Below are 20049 nucleotides of genomic sequence, written 5' to 3' on the forward strand. Positions count from 1 at the left end.
CACCATTGCCATCACTGTCACCATCATCATCGTCGTCATTTAACATCCATTTTCTATGCTGGCATGGGATGGGTGGTTTGACAGGAGCTGGCAAGCCAGAGAGCTGTACCTGGCTCCTGTTGTCTGTTTTGGCAATGGTTTCTATATCTGGATGACCTTCTTAATGCTGACTACTGTACAGAGTGTAACTGGCTGCCTTTTATGAGGCACCAGCACCAGTGCTTTATGCATAGCACCATCACAAGTGCTTCATATATGGCACCAGCATGGGTGCTTTTTACATGACACCAGTATTATTTTTAAGTTCTGATATTTTAAATTATAATTATTAAAACTAATTTTAATATTGAATTGATTGTTTAAAAATATATTTAATTTGAATTTGCGACAACAATGATTTCATACAAAATAAGTCAAAGATTACCCAGTTGATATAATAATAAGAAACCAAGAATTCATTTTTTAAGAATTTTCTTCCTGGAAATAAATTCCAATAATTATCTGTTGTGAAAATGACTGACATGAAGTATTTGAAATTACAAGGAAGTGCATTTGTATGAACCATTAGAGTGAAATGTGTGTCTGAAATGATGATTGTGTACTTCCCCACAACTAAAGTAAAAGCTTATAGCATCTGATAAACTGTTGCGTATATATGTGTAGGAGAGACTGAACAAATTTATGGCAATCCCAACTGAACAAATTTATGGCATGTAATTGGTAGAATGGGAAGGCATGATTCACAAGTCCAGTGGTTCACACTTCTATGTCCCCAGTTGTTGAAGATCACACTAGACACATTGATGTGCAATGATTTATCTTATGGAATGCAAATTGGCTGCCATGGCTTGGTGTTTTCTCCACGATCCAATCTGTTGCTGTATACTTGTAGATATTATTGGTGGTGGCCACAACAGAACCAGACAAAGTGAGCTTGATTGAAGTGTGATAATTGCTCTTCCTCTGCACACATCATCCATGGTGTTCATCTCAGTGCAATAATTTGAGTAAATGAGGTCATTAACATTCCTGTTATTCATGTCAGCATGCACTTTCAGGGTTTCTTTGGTATAAAGGGGAATGTTTTTAGGATGTTGTTATTCAAACCATAGTCTTGTATTGCTGCTGACTATGTAAAGCATTTGAACTCATTTTCGTGTGTTTGTATGGCCTTTTACCCTTTTTTTTCTTTGACTGTCTTCTACATGTGTACTAACCTAAAAGGGTTGGTGATGAACAGCAAACTATAAAACTTTGCCTCAAAAAAACCATCTGGCCTAATGCCAGCATGAAAAAGTGATTGTGAAATGCTAATCACACACACACACACGCATGCACACACACACACACACACAGGTATGTATATGTGTATCATCATCATCATCATCATTTGATGTCTATTTTCCATGCTGGCATGGGTTGGATAGTTTGACAGGATCCAGTGAGCTGCGAGCCTGTGTCCAGCTCAAGTGTCAGCTTTGGCATGGTTTCTACAACTAGATGCCCTTCCTAATGCCAACCACTTTACAGAGTGTACTGGGGCTGCTTTAGTCATGCTACCAGTACTAGTGAGGTTGCCATGGAAATTTCATCTCATCATCATCGTTTAATGTCTACTTTTTCATGTTTGCATGGGTCAGATGGAATTTGTTGAAGCAGATTTTGTTTGGCTGAATGCCCTTCCTGTTGCCAACCCTCACTTATTTTCAAGTGAAGATAATATTTAATCATGGAAGATAGGAAATGAGCAACATCGTTTATATGACAGTGATGCTCTTTTACAATCATTACATGATGTCAAGACAATGGTACACACAAACACACACACACACACACACTCAGACATATACCATGGAATTCTTTCAGTTTCTGTCTGTTTTGCCCACTCATATGGCTTTGGTCAGTCTATAGCTATAGCTGAAGACACTTGCCCAAGGTACTGTGCAGTGGAGCTGAACCCAAGACTGCATGTTTAGGAAAAGTGCTTCTTAACCACACAACCATGCCTGCACCCATATAATCATCATCATCACCATCATTGTCATTTAACATCTGCTTTCCATGCTGGCATGACTTAGATGGTTTGACTGGAACTGATAAACCGGAGGGCTGCACCCAGTTCCAGTCTGATTTGGCATGGTTTCTATGGTTGGATGCCTTTCCTAATGCCAACCACTTCAAGAGTGTAATGGGTGCTTTTTACATGCTACCGGCATGGGTGCCATTTACACGACACCAGCAATAGCCACGACTAAGATTTTATGGGTGTCATCTACATGACACTGATAACAGTCATGACTATGGTTTCACTTGGTTTGACGAGTCTTCTCAAGCATAACATATCACCAAAGGTCTTGGTCACTTGTCATAGCCTCCTTGAGAAAAAATATTTTTAATGATGAAATCGAACACTTAAATTCCTTCACAGAAAAATTATCTTTATTTGAAGAATTTACATGTCATGCAATTTGAATTATTAATGAATACATTTGTCAAACCCTGAGAAATAACTTGGTAACGATGGAAGGAAATGTAATACTGTATCAATACTGTTGTTATTGTTGTCAAAAAGACAAATTGATTAGAGTTGAAATAAAGCTTTGAATAAAATTATCACATCACAAATTTAATACTCAGTAATCAAAATAATTTTTCTAAGAAAACCTTCAATAATTATTGATTTCTTTTGGCTAGATGCAGGCAGTTTTTTTATGGAAAGAGTATAATTGATTAAAATTAACACAAACATGTATTATTGATACTTTGTTAAATTTAGAACAAAATAGAGTCTGGTGGCAGGATTTAAGCCAAAAATATAAAGAGTGAATTAAATACTTTACAATATTTACTAAACAGACTGTAAAGTATTTAGTAAGAAGCCATACTGCCTCATTGGTGATGAAGTAGCAAAGTTGTTAGAGTGTCAGATAGACTGCTTTGTTATAATCCTTCAGGCTTTCTGTGATCTGGGTTCAAACCCTACTGAGGTCAACTTTGCCTTTCACTTTTTTTGGGGTTGATGAATAACATACCAGTCCTGTTCTGGAGTTAATTCTTCTCTTTCTTTCACTCATTCTTTCTCTGTTTATCTCTCATACTGGAAGAAATCAGCTGTGGAGAGTGATGGGCTCCATTCATTCTAAAAATTCCCAAGACACTGAGTATCAAGGTATCAACCCCCTACAATTCCATCAAAGAGTTGAGGGCCCAAAACAAAACAAGGCATCCTATCTCAACTATTTCCATTACCCTGCTAAGATATTTAACAACATTTATCAATAAATTTACAATTCCTATTTTTCAGAATATAATACTTTTTTTGGCAACATATTGGAAAAATACATAATACTGAACTAAATATATGATATTTGATATAAATGAACTGATCAATTAATCATAATTTGCCTCAGAAATATTATAGACCTATTAAAAAAAAAGATATTAAATCAGAATAAATTCTTATAATTCAATCATAAATTAATAAAAGGTTTGGAAACAATTTATTTGTATCATTTTACAAATGTTATTCCTTTTAGGATTCCTTTCAAACATATGAATCCAATATTATCTTGCATGTATTACTAAATTTCCAAAAGCTGGCCTGGATCTACAAAAGCGATTATGTTTTGTTTTTTTTCTAGTTTGATAAAATTATTTTATTTATTCATCAAATCACACCAACCTTTATTTTGATAGCAATGAACAAATATTATCATATCAAAATTTTAATCCTAAAATATGAAATTCTTGATAACATCCATTAATTTATTTCAGTCAACTTCACATTTCAAAATCTATGTTGTTCTGTTTATTGATCCAGAACAATATTTTTTAGATTTAAAATAATCTGGCTATCCACACCATACTATGGCACCTATATTCAAATCACGGCAGTAACAGAACACAATAAATATTTCTTCTTTAGATTTTCCACACTACTGTTATTGTTCTTCTGTCATTATAATCTTGACATTATTATCCTTATAAATTCATTCTTTCTTTTATGTAACGAACAAACGATAAAATTAATTAGCTGTCTCTATTGGTTAATGGTCAAGTTATTTAATTACATATATTATTGAACTACACTTATTTCATTCACACTGCAAAAGCATCCCACTGAAACAATTATTTGTTTGTCAAATAAATCCATTTTTCATTATTGTGAATTTTTTCTGGAATAATTATCTTTTTGATAGCATTTTTTTACTTTGGATAAAGTTTTCCCATATAAGAACTTCAGTTTTGTAATTTTATTCATTTAAGCAGTAAGCTATTTATAACAAAGGCCAAATGATTCTCACAAATATTTACTGTTAAACTATAATCTTCCTTTGATAATATTTAGCAAACACTAAGTTTAAATTGGAAATATTCTTTACACTATTTTTTAAAATACATTAGATTTAGTCTAGAATTTTAGCAACAATTTACAGATTTTAATCAGCTGATGTTGAACTTGAATCCTCTGTTGAAGTATCAAGGCTGCTTTGTCTAGAACTGCTAGACTTTGTAGTTTTATGCTTGGACTTCGATTTCGATGTTTTACTTACATATGAGGTCGTTTGTGGAATGTTAGTTGTCATGTGAGGCTTATTGTTTACATTTACAGTCTGGGTTTCAACTGTCACATAGTTTTGTACAGAGATTACTTTCTTTTCACTTTCATATTCCTCTGATGTACAGCTTTCATTTGATTCTGATGATTCTAAAAATGAAATGGATGAAGAAAAAAAAATTATAGTCAGTATTCATATTGAAATAAATTTTAAAATCTTCAGTGGTGCATTTCTTAAAATAGGTTTCAAATTTTGGTAAAAGATTAACAATTTTTGGGGTGGGGATAAACTGATTACACTGGTGTGTATTATTATAACCCTGAAAGGATGAAAGACAAAGTTGATCCCAGTGGAATTTGAACTCAGAACATAAAGATTAATGAAATGCTGCTAAGCATTTTGCCTAGCATGCTAATGATTCTGCCAGCTCATCACCTTTGCGTTTCTTAATATTAGCTGAAAAGATATAAAGTAATACTTACTACTGAAATAATGGCAACTTTAAGAATTCTCTAGTTTTCTGGTGCTTTTTTATTGTTGCCTATTGTTGGTTCAATATCCATAGATCAGAGAAAGAATGCAAGCTGGTCTGAGGATATTGAACCAACAATGAACAGCAATGAAAAAGCACCAGGAAACTAAATGATGCACTATTCCCTATGAATCATAGTATTTTTCCCCAGCTACATTGGAGGGGCTTGCATGGACCATTGATTCTGAGAGCGATGCTGTCGAGAGTTTTAAATTCCTGATAGGACCACTCTTGGTGGCAAGGTCAAAGATGCTCTTGTTTTTATTGCAACTGTCAACTTGCAACTGTTCAAAAAGGACATTAACTGCATTGACTTTACCAGTTTTGGAGGGCCTATGTACAACTTCTTCATCACGATTAAACCAAATAAAAATACTTAAAAAATAGATGTTAAAAACGACATTATTTAATGTCAGTTAAATAATAATATTCTTGGGAATGGCATCAAAAGTATTTCATCAAACAAATGTCTCACTTACCCTCGGTGCTCTCCTCATCAGTAGATTCCCTAATATAAAGTCTATCATACAAAGTGATGTGATTTGAATCTGATGTATTATTAGTATCAAGGTTTTTTTCAGCAATTTTTTCAGTTTCTGATAATAACTGAATGAGAGGATCAACTGGAACATTATTAATATCTGTAAATAAACAACAACCCAATAACAAAACAACAAAAAAATAAAGTATATTTATTTTTGATATCTAATTGTCATCATCATCAACATTTAATGTCCACATTCAATGCTGGCATGGGTTGAATGCTTTGATAGGAACTGATGTGTTGAAGGGGCCTCATCGATCTCCAGTTTTTACTTTGGCTTAGTTTTTATGGCTGGATAACCTTCCTAATGCCAAACATTTCACAGTGTGTCATGAAAATAATCATAGTATAATTTCTGATCAAAATATGGGAATCATTTCTATTATTCACTTATTTGCCATAGAACTTTGTCTATTGAAAATAGCAACAGAATAATTATCCCATTGCCCTATTATTTACTGAATCATAATCTATAGAAAACTTTATGACCAAGCATGGCAATAATCCAGCAACTAAAATAAAACCAGTAAAAAATAAATGATTTAAAATTGGAATACAAAACCAAACAGAATAATTGACAACTTACAAATCCTATAAAAAGAAAATCAGTGTAGCTTAGATTTTAGCATCTGTTTATAAGCACAAGCATGGCTGGTTGGTTAACAAACTTGCTTCCCAACCATGTGGTCTTGAGTACAATCCCACTACATGGCACTTTGCGTAAGCCCGTCACTGACCAAAATCTTGTGAGTAGATTTGGTAGATGGAAACTGAAACAAGTCTATCATATATATATGTATATATATTTTGGCGTTAGAAAGAGCATCAAGCTGTAGAAACCATGCCACTACAAACAATTGGTATCTGGACAGCTCCCAGCTGGTCGGCTCCATGTCAAACCATTCAGCCTATGCCAGCATGGAAAGTAGACGTCAAACAATGATGATGATGATTATATATCATCATCATCATTTAATGTCCATTTTCCATATTGGCATGACTTAGACGGTTTGACTGAGAACTGGTAAGCTGGGGAGCTGCATGAGGTTCCAATCTGATTTGGTATGGTCTCTAGGGCTGGATGCGCTTCCTAATGCGAACCACTCTGAGAGTGTAGTGGGTGCTTTTTACATGCTACTGGCACAGGTGCCATTGATATGACACCAGCATCGGCCACGACTATGATCTCATTTGGCTTGACAGGTCTTCTCAAGCACGGTTTATCGCCAAAGGTCTTGGTCACTTGTCATTGCCTCCGTGAGGCCCAACACTTGAACAGAACTTTCTACATGCCACCAACACAGGTACCAATTAAATGGCACTGGCATCGACCACGACTACGATTTCACTTGGCTTGATAGGTCTTCTCAAGCACAGCATATTGCCCAAAGTTTGAAGGGTGCCTTTTATGTGCCAGTTACGCGACACTGACAACAGCCACAACTACAATCTCACTTGGCTTGACAGATCTTCTCAAACGCAGCATATCGCCAGTTGTTTCAGTCACTTGTCATTGCATAAGCCCATCAGTACTATGAGGGAGTTGTGCCCAGAGAATTGTACTGCAGTAAACTAGTGAACAAGCAAAACATATACATTGATTATGTGTGATCAATAATGTTTACAACATTAGAGCTACTTTTAATTCATAATTGAATTCAATCTTATGTATTCCTCAGCGTAGTATGCCAGCAAATGGTTCTTATGCTATTTGTATATAGTCATACACTAGTGATTCAGTTCAGATATGTGATGTTGGTAAGCCACAAAAACGGCAAATATCACTATCCATCACTCCTGAATGGGACTAGAGGCGAGTTGTCTCCCCTGTCCGTAACTTTCAGGTGTTTTAACTCTCAGTGATATGAGGGAGTCGTGTGTATCTTTGTCTAGACATCGTGTGGTGGTTGTAAATGAGCATCATCGTTATACAAGTGAAGCTGTTCGCTTCCAGTCTTCCACAAAAAACATGTCTAGCTATGGACAAATACAAATAGTGTAGTAAATATAAAAATCTATAGAAATAGTGTGAATATATTTTAATTTTATACTTTTAGACATTATAAGCTGTGATTAAAATGAGAAGAAAGAACAAGGACCACTGGTTGTGTAATCAATAGAATCAATCGGTTGACCTTTTATGATCAGGGATATATGTTTGTAGATGCTTGTTCCTAGTAAGTTCAGGTAAGGATGGAATGGCAGTTGTGATGCCAAGAGCAATAAGTGAAATAGCTTTAACTGAAAACTGAACTTCAGCTACAAACTCTTTTCATCAAGTGTCTACCTTTACTCTACAATACTTAGGAATATATTAGTAACCAACTTTATATATAATAACTTGCCGTAAAGATAAAATGAGTAAACAACTACTTTAAAATGGTATTACAAGAAAGGCCCTCATAGATCTCACCTTCACTAGTAGCACAGTAGGGACCAAGTACAAGGTCACGGCATGTCTTTCTGTCTCCACCTTGTCCAGAAAGCCATTGAGCACAAGGAAATTCATAGGTCCATTTCTGCTGAAGGTCATATATTGTTATTTGGTCTAAGAACCAAGCATATGCTAAATGTACATATGAAAAAAATAAGAAAATGTAATACCATTGGTTATTTGACATGGAAGATTAATAAATGTAAAGAATTCTATTTACTTTTTAAATTCAAATGAATTTATGAAAGAATTAACTGTTAAGATTTTTACTGTAAAGTAACATTATACATTAAAAGTAGCAATTAGATACTGTAAAGAGCAAGAATTCTAATGATGGAACCTATTTTACTTTTTCTCTTTCCTGTCTCAAATTAATGACAAATATAAGTTTACAAGTTCATTTGTTGTATGAATTTTGTTATTTCTAATATGAAATTCTTCTGGAAATATGAGTAATATTATAAGGTGATTGGTAAAATATTACAAATAAATAGCAAGGGCTAGAAAGACTCGCAGAAATAAATCAGTCTGGAAAAGAAGATTATGGAAGCTCAAAGACCTAGCAAACAGACAGAAATTTAAAGATTTCCTAATGGAAGCTTCTGATGAAAGAGAGGAAGAGTTGGGAACATATAGCATAGAGAACAATTAAAAGTTCATGTGAGACAAATTTAGTGAGGGCTACAGATGAAATCTGTGGTTGGTGCAGAGTCCCAGCTAGACCAAGGGTGACAAGGTAGTGGAACAAGGAGGTAGACAGTACTGTAAAAGCAAATAGACAGATCTGGAAAGACTAAAAAAGCAGTGGAAGCAGAGAATTATATCAGGTAGCCAAAAGGGCAGCTAGACGTCAGGTTTACATAGCAAAAAGAATAGCTGAAGGTAAGAGATTTGCAAATGTTCAACTGAGAATCAGAGGCATGAGGTGTTCAAGATTGCAAAGCAGTGTATCAGAGAGAATAGAGATGGGTGGGTGAGAAATGTGTGTGAATGGATAATGGTGTGCTTGCACTTAGTGACTCAGAGAAGAAAGAAGCATGGAAGTGTTACTATGAAAGGTTACTAAATGTGGAAAATGAATGGAAGAAGGAGAGTCTACCAAATATCTAACCAATTGAGGGACCAGCCATCAGAGTTGATAGCAACATAAAAGATAAGGCAATTAAGGATATGAAGACAGGGAAAGCCCTTGGGCCATCAAGAATCACTGCTGAGGTGATTAAAATTTCCAGTGGTGTAGGATACAGCTTAGTCACCCATATTGTTAATCAGGTTATTCAGAAAGGCACCATGGGTAAAGGTGATGCCTTAGATAGAAACAACTACAGAGGAATTAAACTGCTAGACCAAGTCATGAAAATTACAGAGAGGGTTGTAGCTCAATTGATTAGAAATAGAAATAAACTAGATGAAATGCAGTTTGGCTTTGTGCCTGGCAAGAGAACCACAGATGTCATCTTCCTAGTGAGACAGCTGCAGGAAAAGTACTTGGTCAAAAGTAAGCCATTGTACTTAGCCTTTGTCAACCTGGAGAAAGCTTTCGACAGAGTTGTCCGATCTGTTATATGGTGATCTCTAAGGAAATTAGGAGTAGAGGAGTGGCTTGTTAAAGCTGTACAAGTCATGTACAGTGGTGCTGTCAGTAAGGTGAGAGTCGGCCATGAATACAGTAATGAATTTAGCGTACAAGTAGGAGTTCACCAAAGCTCAGTTCTCAGCCCACCCTTATTCGTTATAGTCCTCCAGACTGTAACAGAGGAATTCAAAACTGGACGCCCATGGGAACTGCTATATGTTGATGACCTTGCACTTATTGCAGAATCCTTAGCAGAATTAGAGAATAAATTCCAGGTATGGAAGCAAAACCTGGAATCAAAGGGCCATAAAATTAACCTAGCAAGGACCAAAATTGTTGTTGAGAATACCCGCCCATATCAACGAAACTGATTTCTAGAAGTGCTGTGTGTCCCACCCACACATAACAAGAAATCTTCTCACACACTCTACCACAACAAAACAAACCATGTCTCTACAGCTCTTCCTCACATTTCCACTTCATGCACTATGCTTACCTCCCACTCTCCAATCCCGTCCTCTTGACCCTGTCCCACTGTAACATTGCTATCTGGTAGCCTCCACATGTTCTACCCACATGTAACAAGAAAACTTGCCACACACCCTTCCCCAACAAACCAATCTACATCTCTAAATCTCTTCTCTTCTTCACATTTCCTCCTTCATGCACTATGCCTACCTCTCACTCCCCAATCCTGTCCTCATGGCCCTGTCTCTCTATATCATTGCTATCTGGTAGCACCCCGCCCATTCTATATACCCAGATTTTCACCATTCACTTCCCCTCCCTACTCTCTAATCATGCTTCTTTGGCAATATCCTGCCAAATATATTATGACCTTTGAACCTCAAGGGTATGCCCTGGCACTTGCCACCATCTATATCTCTCTCTGCCTTTAATCAACCATCCCATTTATATTCTGATCCCCATCCCTTGAAAGTATGCCTGGCACTGCCAACATCTCTATTCTGATGCCTCCCACTCTCTCTCTCTCCCTTCTCCAGCACTTCCCTCTGGTCAGGTAACCAAGTATCTCCTTTGGGTAACCATGTATCTCCTTTGGGTAACCATGTATCTCCTTTGCAGCAACATACCTGTTTCTATCCTCATTCTTGATCTCTCTCTCTCCCTCTTTCCCCCCAGCTGGGTAACCTTGTACCTCCTCTACAGCAAGACACCTGTTTCTGTTTCTCTGTTGTACTATAACCCCTCATCATCTGATATAAGATCACCTCCTCCAATGCCCCTCCCCTCTCAAAAAATTTTTGTCTTGCAGATTACTTGGTGACCCTGTCAGTGCAGGCACCACTTCAAAAACATCCAGTCCACACTGTAAAGTGGTTGGCATTTGGAAGGGCATCCAGCTGTAAAAACCTTGCCAAAACTGACCTACCCTGTGCTTGTGCCATGTAAAAAGCACTAAGTCCACTCTGCTGGGTGGTTGGTGTTAGGAAGGTCATCCAGCTGTAAAAATCCTGCCCAAACAGTCACAGAAGTCTGGTGCAGGCCTCTGCCTGCCAACTCCTCCCAAACTGTCCCACCCATGCTAGCATGAAAGGCAGACACTAAATGATGATGATGATGATGATGATGATTGATATACAATCATTATTATTATTTACAATGAGGCAAGTGTCTTGTAATTAGAGTCTAAAATTAAGTTTTGATTCCTGTTTGAAGCCTTTTTACTTCATACAAAAGAAAGATATGAATATCATTATATAAATTATTTTCTTTTTCCTATAAATTTGCAGATAATGTAACTAACCAGAAGAAATTAATAATAACGACATATTGATTATGAAGTACAGGCTTAGCAATGTCATCTACTACTTTTATAATATAGATTTATTGGATAAAAAAAAGTAATCACTTAGGCTATAAAAGCAACTTACGCAACTCAGGACGGTCATGGCCAATGCGAATCTTTTCCAAATGACCAACAGAAAATGACTCCACAAAGAAATGATCCTCCTGAAAAATTAAAATAAAATATATAACTTCAGATATTATTTGTTGTCAATAAACCTCTAAAGGGATTCCAAGCTGACCAAGCATTTTAGAGTGAAATATATATTTGGCGAGATTAACACAAACATAAAATTATAGAAAAGATTGCTATCCATCATCATTAAAACAGCTCAAAGATTAAATTTCACATAACACAACTAGAATTAATGTACAGGGACTGAAGTAGTAGTTGATCATTAGGGATTAAGAAATATTAAATGAGTTTTTGGAATTTAAATATGTCAATATGCTAACAGAAAAGCTTTCATTTTTCTAACTTAAAACAATGAATTTAGTATTTTAATTACTTTCAGAGTCAAAATCAATAACTAAATGAAAATAGATCAATATGATTAATTAAGTTTTTCATACTAACTTTATAAAAAAAAAAGATATTTACCTTTCCCTTTTGAAATTTTATCTTGTTTGTCTTCGATTCAAGCAAATCTATAGGTTTAGTTCTTCCACGATCTCCATATAGCACTATTTTAACTTGAGCTCTGGTGCTAGCACCTAATTTATTACCAGTTTTTACCACAATTTTATAATTAGTGACTGAGCCAGATGTTATTTCATTGTTAACCTTTGATAGAAACAAAATCAATAAAACATAGCTATGACACACATAATAAATGGATATGGCTCTTTTCATGCATTATAAATGAGCAGTTAAAGTGCTGTGTGGATCATAATTATTATGATTGGTAGGATATCTGTGAAAACAAGCAGCTATAAACTAACTTCAAAAGAACTGCATCCCAACAAGCACAGAGCTTATGTATCCTTCTTTTCATTTATATTACACATTTGAAAGGTGGTGAGCTGCCCATTAGCATGCCATGCGAAATACTTAACAGCATTTCATTCAGCTGTATGTTCTGAGGCGGCGAGCTGGCAGAAACGTTAGCACGCCGGGTGAAATGCTTAGCGGTATTTCGTCTGCCGTTACGTTCTGAGTTCAAATTCCGCCGAGGTCGACTTTGCCTGTCATCCTTTTGGGGTCGATAAATTAAGTACCAGTTATGCACTGGGGTCAATGTAATCGACTTAATCCCTTTGTCTGTCCTTGTTTGTCCCCTCTATGTTTAGCCCCTTGTGGGCAATAAAGAAGTATATGTTCTGAGGTCAAATAAAGCCAGGGTCTACTTTGCCTTTCATCCTTTCATGGTCGATAAAATAAGTACCAGTTGAGCGCTGGGGTTGATATAATTGACTTATCCCCTCCCCACGAAATTGCTGGCCTTGAGGCCAAAATTTGAAGCCTATTCATTTTGATAAATATAACTTGTGCAGGTATGGCTGTGCGATTAAGAAGTTTGCTTCCCGACCATGTAGTTTTGGGGTTCAGTCCCACTACATGATATCTTGAGAAAGTGTTTTCTGTTATAGCCCCAAAGCAGACCAAAGCCTTGTGAATGGATTTGGTAATCAGAAACTGGAAGAAAGACATTTTGTGTGCGTGTGCGTGTGTGCATGCATGTGTATTTCTGTCCCCTTGTATCGACATCACATTATAGTTATAAGCAAGTGTCAACATCATAAACTCATTTCCAGTCTTCCACAAAAACATGTTCAGCCAAGGAGAAATATTACCTTACTTGGAAATAATTGAGGGTTAGCAACAAGAAAAGTATCCACCCATAATAAATCTACATTGACAAAAGTTAATGCAACCCTAGTAAGCTGAACATTGAAATGATGATGACAATGAACTTGATTATGAAAATGACTTAACTGCTTGTTGATGAATATTCTGATCGACAGACTCTGTGAAATCAGTTTGGGTGGAATTTTCAACCAAAACATCGTATGGTTCTGGCAGTATATTATTGATCTGAGTGGGTGACAATCGATCAGATGTCTTCTTCTTGAAAGTAGAGACAGCTCCCTCAGTGTGCAGCTTTATGTGTTTCTCAGTAAGGATCCTACATGTTGCAGCAGTAACTATCTCATCCTTGTGATTAAAGTCTGCACCTGAATGGGATTTTCCTTTTTCTGAGACAGGACTGTCAGAGTTGCGATTACATTCAGCATTATTGTCTGACTGCTGGGTTAAATCTCTAGAAAGTGGTGATATGAAAAGACATAAAAGATAATACAAAGAAAATTCCATTTTTCTTTTTTTTTTTTCTTTTGAAAATAAAACAAAATTTTTTACTATTAAATTGATTATCATCACCACCACTAATGCTAATAACAACATAGAAACATAAACCTACGAGGGAGTTTCTATGCAGATATTCAGCCTGCTAAAATTAGGAGCCAGGTATCCTTAAAATCACACCCTTTTGTAATTAAAAAAAATGACACATTGAATAATGCGCTAAATACATTATTATCCTCAATGCAGTTCCTTCACCCCTCACCATACCCAACCTGGATCCTTTGCCTGTTTCTGATCCCATTGCAATGTTTGTCCCATGATTACTAAAAGACATAAACATCATCACCGCAGATGATCCTAGATCGCCTTTCTATGTCACATGCAGTAGATGACAGTATCTTCAAACCTGTCATCTACTGTATCAAATGTCAACTCAATGGAACCTGGTTGGAAGTTGGTTGGTTGGTTGGTTGGTTGGCTGGTTGGTTGGTTGGCTAGTTGGTTGGTTGGTTGGCTGGTTGGCTGGTTGGTTGGTTGGTTGGTTGGTTGGTTGGCTGGCTGGCTGGTTGGTTGGTTGGCTGGTTGGTTGGCTGGTTGGCTGGTTGGTTGGCTGGTTGGCTAGTTGGTTGGTTGGTTGGTTGGCTGGTTGGCTGGTTGGTTGGTTGGCTGGTTGGCTGGTTAGTTGGTTGGTTGGCTGGTTGGTTGGCTGGTTGGCTGGTTGGTTGGTTGGTTGGTTGGTTATTGGCTGGCTGGTTAGTTGGTTGGCTGGTTGGCTGGTTAGTTGGCTGGTTGGTTGGTTGGTTGGCTGGCTGGTTAGTTGGTTGGCTGGTTGGCTGGTTAGTTGGCTGGTTGGTTGGTTGGTTGGTTGGCTGGCTGGTTGGTTGGCTGGTTGGTTGGCTGGTTGTTTTAGAGCACATTTGTTAGATGTCTGGCACAACAACACCAAGTCATTCAGGCCTGTATTCTGCAACTTCAGTTCTGAGTCTTCTCTCATCTGACCCACTGTTTACAAGTTTGTACAACAATGTGGAGCTCTTGATTCTTGGCTTTATTGGCAAAATCTTCCAAAATGCTTGGTCCAGTATCAATAACTGATTTCTTTTCCTTTAAACACCTTCCCATACATATACTGATAAACACTCAAATATCCTCGTCACACCACTCATTTTCTATCCAAGCACTTACAGATACTTCAACAATGATTCAGCCAGACAGCCATCACACAAGGCCACAAGCACACAATAGACTTTGTTCATACAACCAATGAAGTATCATGCCTTATTCACATCACCAATACATTTTTTTCTCTCCAATATTATATGCATACAAACATTTGCTCATGTCATCGTGACATAAGCAAACTCATCTTAACCAAATATCCTCTGTTGTAATATAAACAAAAATATAATACCTGTAAATCTGATATGTAATTTTATATATGTAGTTAACTATTTAGTTGCTCATTATTTTTTTCAATAAGTTAAATAAGTATGACACCTACATGTTTTCTCTTTGTTCATTTGACTCATATTCTTTTTCAGAATAGCTTTCTTCCTCTCCACTGGAATCCTGTTAAACAGAAATTGTATATTCATGTTTCACAAACATAAATTAAATTGCAAGCTTTTTCTTTTCAATATATAAATATGTAAAGCAGCGAGGTGACAGAATCATTAGTGTATTAGCCATGCATCTGCTTTTTCAGCATTATCGAAATTTAAGAGCTTATTTGACTCCATCTTAGTGTTTATTCACTCATTTTTACTTCTGTTTTTCTTTGTTAACATGAGTTAGATGAATATACTACTGAGGCATTGTTTTACAGTTGGATGCTCTTCATATTTTTCAAGTAAGGGATCTCCACACATCTTCGAAGGCACAAAGCCAGCAGATGGTTTGTTGACAGGGAGAAATGACATCACTGCTCAAAACTCACATATACACACACAATACATGCACACACATACCTCCATGTATGTATATATGAATGAATGAATGAATGAATGCATGGAACAAGCTTCTTTCAGTTTCCATCTACTAAATTTTCACTTATAAGACTTTAGTTGGCCCAGGGCTAAGGAAAAGACATTTGCTCAAGGTGCCACACAATGGGACTGAACATGAAACCAGGTGATTGAGAAGCCATGCCTGCACCTAGCTAATTATTGGAGTTGTAACTCTTTGATGATAGTTGGTGTTTTTACAATATTTACTCAAAATCCTCAACAGAAAATTAAAAGCTTCAGAAATCAGTTACAAGTGAGTATCATAATTGATATTTGCTTTTGTTCGTATATTTTACATTTTACTTGTTTCCATCATCGGACATGGCCATGCTGGGGCACTGCCTTGAAGAGTTCAGTTGAACAAATTGACCCCAGTACTTATTTTTTTAAGTCTAGTATTTATTCTATCAGCTCTTTTGCTGAACCGATGAGAAACATGGACGTACACAAACCAACATCATTTGTCAAGTGGTGGAGCTACAAACACAAACGCACACACATATATACATATACATATGTTCATACACACATACATGCACACACACACATACATACACATACACAATAGGCTTCCACACAGTTTCTGTTTACAAAATTCATTCACAAGACATTAGTCAGCCAGGGCTATAATAGAAGACACTTGCCCAAGGTGCTGCACAGTGGGACTGAACCTGAAACATAGTTGCAAAGCAATCATCTTAACCACTCAGCCATGCCTGTATCTGTATATTTATAATTTCGATTTTTCACTCCAAATTACAGAAAATTTTGCTTTCTTGCTTGCACATTCCAAATCATAACTAGGAATCATCATCATCGTTTAATGTCTACTTTCCATGCTGGCATGGATTGGACGGTTTGACTGAGGACTGGCAAGCCAGGAGGCTGCACCAGGCTCCAATCTGTTCTGGCAAGGTTTCTACAGCTGGATGCCCTTCCTAATGGAGTAGTGGGTGCTTTTTACATGCCACTGGCACCAGGGCCAGTCAGGTGGTTCTGGTAACAACCATGTTCAAATAGTGCTTTTTACATGCCACCGGCACAGGAGCCAGTCAGGCAGCACTGGCATTGGCCATGCTCGGATATGTAGAAACTTTATACACACCTCATAAAAATGTTGCATTCTTTGATGTATATTCAGCAAATTACTATTTTTCTGAAAACAATCATGAAAAAAAATATTACAATATTGAAATAAATATGTATTAGAAGCAAATAAGTATTAGACATACACAAGATTAAACAAAAATAAAACAGAAGATGTAAACCAGAAAAGCAAATGATTAATTGATAAAAGAAGACAAATATCAAAGAAGAAATAGGAAGGTAATAGACTTAAAATGCAAAAAAAGAAACTGAGTGAAGAAAAAAAATTGGTCTAAAAAACAGTTGAAAAAAGAAGTAAAAAGTAACTATGACGACATTAGACGATTCGAGAACAACGAATTTCTTAGATAAACATTCCATTATTTATATAACAGTTTTAGTGCCAACACTACAACTAAATTCTTAAATAATGCAATTTTAACATTAACTGTAACTCATCAACATGCTTTATGTAATTCCAAAAACCATGAGACATGTAGTGAAGCAACAACAACATCCTCTCTACAATTTGAGCCAACGAGGGAGCCTCTATACATAGTTGCTTGGCTTGCTAGAAGCAGCAGTTTATTCTCCCTCAAATATCATATCTTAGGAAGGGGTATATTGGATGTTTTCTATATGTAAAAGGAGAGGAGGTCATAGTTGGAATGCTTTTGATCATAAACCTGCTCAGTTAGGGCTAACCTATGGTTAAACAATGAAAACTCCTCTACTTGTTATTTATATTGTTTCCCATTCTGCAAACCCAGCTTTCAACATTTTGATCAATCATTCCTCCTCAGAATTTCAGTCTTCTGGAACTGTCCTTCTACCTACGTTTCCCCTACTGGCATCAATCTACAGAAGTTCATACTGAATGTCAATTACATTGACCTTATCAGTTTAAAAGGGGCAGTAAATTTTACACCTGTCTCTCTTCATCTTCGAACTATAAAATAAAACAATGCTAAACAGCTCTATTTGACCAACCTATGGCACAGATTCAAATATTTGGTGGGGTGACCAACAAGTTCAGTACTGGATGTCAGGGACAATTGTATCTTTGGACAGCTGCCAACAGATAATTGCACTCTGACAATTATTAATCATTCATCATTCATCATCATCATCATCATCACCACCAAATGATCAAGAGAGAAGTTGTCAGGAGGCAGTTGTCCTAGAACCACCAATTTTCATTCTGGCTTTCAACAAGGAAGCATATTATTGTATTATTAGTCTTTGAGTAAAGACAAGTGTAACATTCTGGGGTTTATTTACTTACTATATATACCAGGAAAGTGGAAGCGCAATGGTCCAGTGGTTAGGGTAGCGGACTCGTGGTCATAGGATCGCAGTTTCGATTCCCAGACCGGGTGTTGTGTGTGTTTATTGAGCGAAAACACCTAAAGTTCCACAAGGCTCCGGCAGGGGATGGTCGCGAACCATGCTGTACTCTTCCACCACAACTTTCTCTCGCTCTTACTTCCTGTTTCTGTTGTACCTGTAATTCAAAGGGCCAGCCTTGTCACACTGTGTCACACTGAATATCCCTTAAAACTACGTTAAGGGTACACGTGTCTGTGAAGTGCTCAGCCACTTGCACGTTAATTTCACAAGCAGGCTGTTCCGTTGATCAGATCAACTGGAACCCTCGACGTCGTAAGCGACAGAGTGTCAACAAATATCAGGAAAATGTCCATGGTGATTGGAGCAAAGGTAAATAAAGCTAACTCACTCAGCTTTTCAGAACAAAGACAGGAAGTGAAACCGACTGACCACTTACCTTTTGAATACACGGCAACAGTTTATTTCTGTTTGCTTGCTGAAGGCCAGAACCATCATAACAACCCTAGACAAAAATAAAACAGAATTAATCAATAAACAAAAAAAATCACTTTCTCATATTATTATTTTGTTGGTGTTAAGGTGGCAAACTGGCAGGATTGTTAGCACACCGAGCAGTATGCTTAGTTAGCAGTATGCTTAGTTAGCAGTATTTTGACTGTTACTATGTTCTGAGTTCAAATTCCACTGAGGGTGTCTTTGCCTTCCGTCGTTTCAGGGTTGGTAAATTAAGTACCAGTTAAACACTGGGATTGATGTAATCAACTAGTCCCCACCCCACAAATTTCAGGCCTTGTGCCTATAGTCATCATCATCATCATCATCATCATCACCATCATCATCATCATCACCATCATCATCATCATTTAACATCCGCTTTCCATGCTGGCATGGGTTGGATGGTTTGACTGAGGATTGCACCAGGTTCCAATCTGATCTAGCAAGGTTTCTACAGCTGGATGCCCTTCCTAACACCAACCACTCCGAGAGTGTAGTGGGTGCTTGTTGTTGTTGTTGTTGTTGTTGATGATGATGATGATGATGATAATGATGATGTGGAGGAGGGAATGATGGTGAGGATGATGAGGGGGAGGAGGGGAGGAGGGGAGGGGAGGAGGGGAGGGGGAGGAGGGGGAGGAGGGGAGGAGGAGGAGGAAGAAGGTGATGACAGCTATGATGATGGCTGTGGTAATGATGTCTGTTGATTTTGAGTAAGGCTGCTGCATCACCCACAGTCTAGCAACCAATTTCAGTTCTGACAGGTGCTCCAAGCTGCTTCCTTGTTCCTTATGTTTGCAAACAGATGCGAGTCCTGTTGCTGAGAATAAGGCATGTTAAAAGGAAGCACAATCCCATTATGTAAGCACAAGCAGCATTTGCTATAGAAATGGAGTGGCTATGTGGTAAGTAGCTTGCTTACCAACCACATGGTTCCGGGTTCAGTTCCACTGCGTGGCATCTTGGGCAAGTGTCTTCTACTATAGCCTCGAGCCAACCAAAGCCTTGTGAGTGGATTTGGTAGGCGGAAACTGAAAGAAGCCCATCGTATATATATATATATATATATATATATATATGTATGTATGTGTGTGTATATGTTTGTGTGTCTGTGTTTGTCTCCCCAACATCGCTTGACAACCGATGCTGGTGTGTTTATGTCCCCGTAACTTAGCGGTTCGGCAAAAGAGACCGATAGAATAAGTACTAGGCTTCCAAAGAATAAGTCCTGGGGTCGATTTGCTTGTCAAAAGGTGGTGCTCCAGCATGGCCGCAGTCAAATGACTGAAACAAGTAAAAGAGTAAAAGAGAAAACAATGAATATATGATACATGTCAAAGATTGCCTTCACAA

General features: G+C 37.2%; 1 protein-coding gene across 4 annotated transcripts in view; it reads right to left on the reverse strand.

Annotated features, from left to right (window-relative positions):
- Positions 1 to 2417: 2417 nt before the first annotated feature.
- The window catches only part of LOC106883084 (uncharacterized), a 34315-nt gene continuing 16683 nt past the window's right edge, over positions 2418 to 20049 (reverse strand). For all 4 annotated transcript variants that reach the window (XM_089352904.1, XM_089352905.1, XM_089352903.1 and 1 more), the window contains exons 5-13: positions 18638 to 18703; positions 16871 to 16921; positions 15261 to 15328; positions 13391 to 13715; positions 12056 to 12238; positions 11541 to 11619; positions 8049 to 8201; positions 5571 to 5732; positions 2418 to 4708 (exon numbers count right to left, since the gene is read on the reverse strand). In XM_089352904.1, coding sequence (XP_089209030.1) covers positions 4440 to 4708; positions 5571 to 5732; positions 8049 to 8201; positions 11541 to 11619; positions 12056 to 12238; positions 13391 to 13715; positions 15261 to 15328; positions 16871 to 16921; positions 18638 to 18703 — 1356 coding nt within the window. In that variant the 3' untranslated portion in view covers positions 2418 to 4439. The remainder of the gene's footprint in view (positions 4709 to 5570; positions 5733 to 8048; positions 8202 to 11540; positions 11620 to 12055; positions 12239 to 13390; positions 13716 to 15260; positions 15329 to 16870; positions 16922 to 18637; positions 18704 to 20049) is intronic.

Source organism: Octopus bimaculoides, chromosome 5 (assembly GCF_046866305.1).
Source record: "Octopus bimaculoides isolate indiv1 chromosome 5, ASM4686630v1, whole genome shotgun sequence".
Lineage (NCBI taxonomy): Eukaryota > Metazoa > Mollusca > Cephalopoda > Octopoda > Octopodidae > Octopus > Octopus bimaculoides.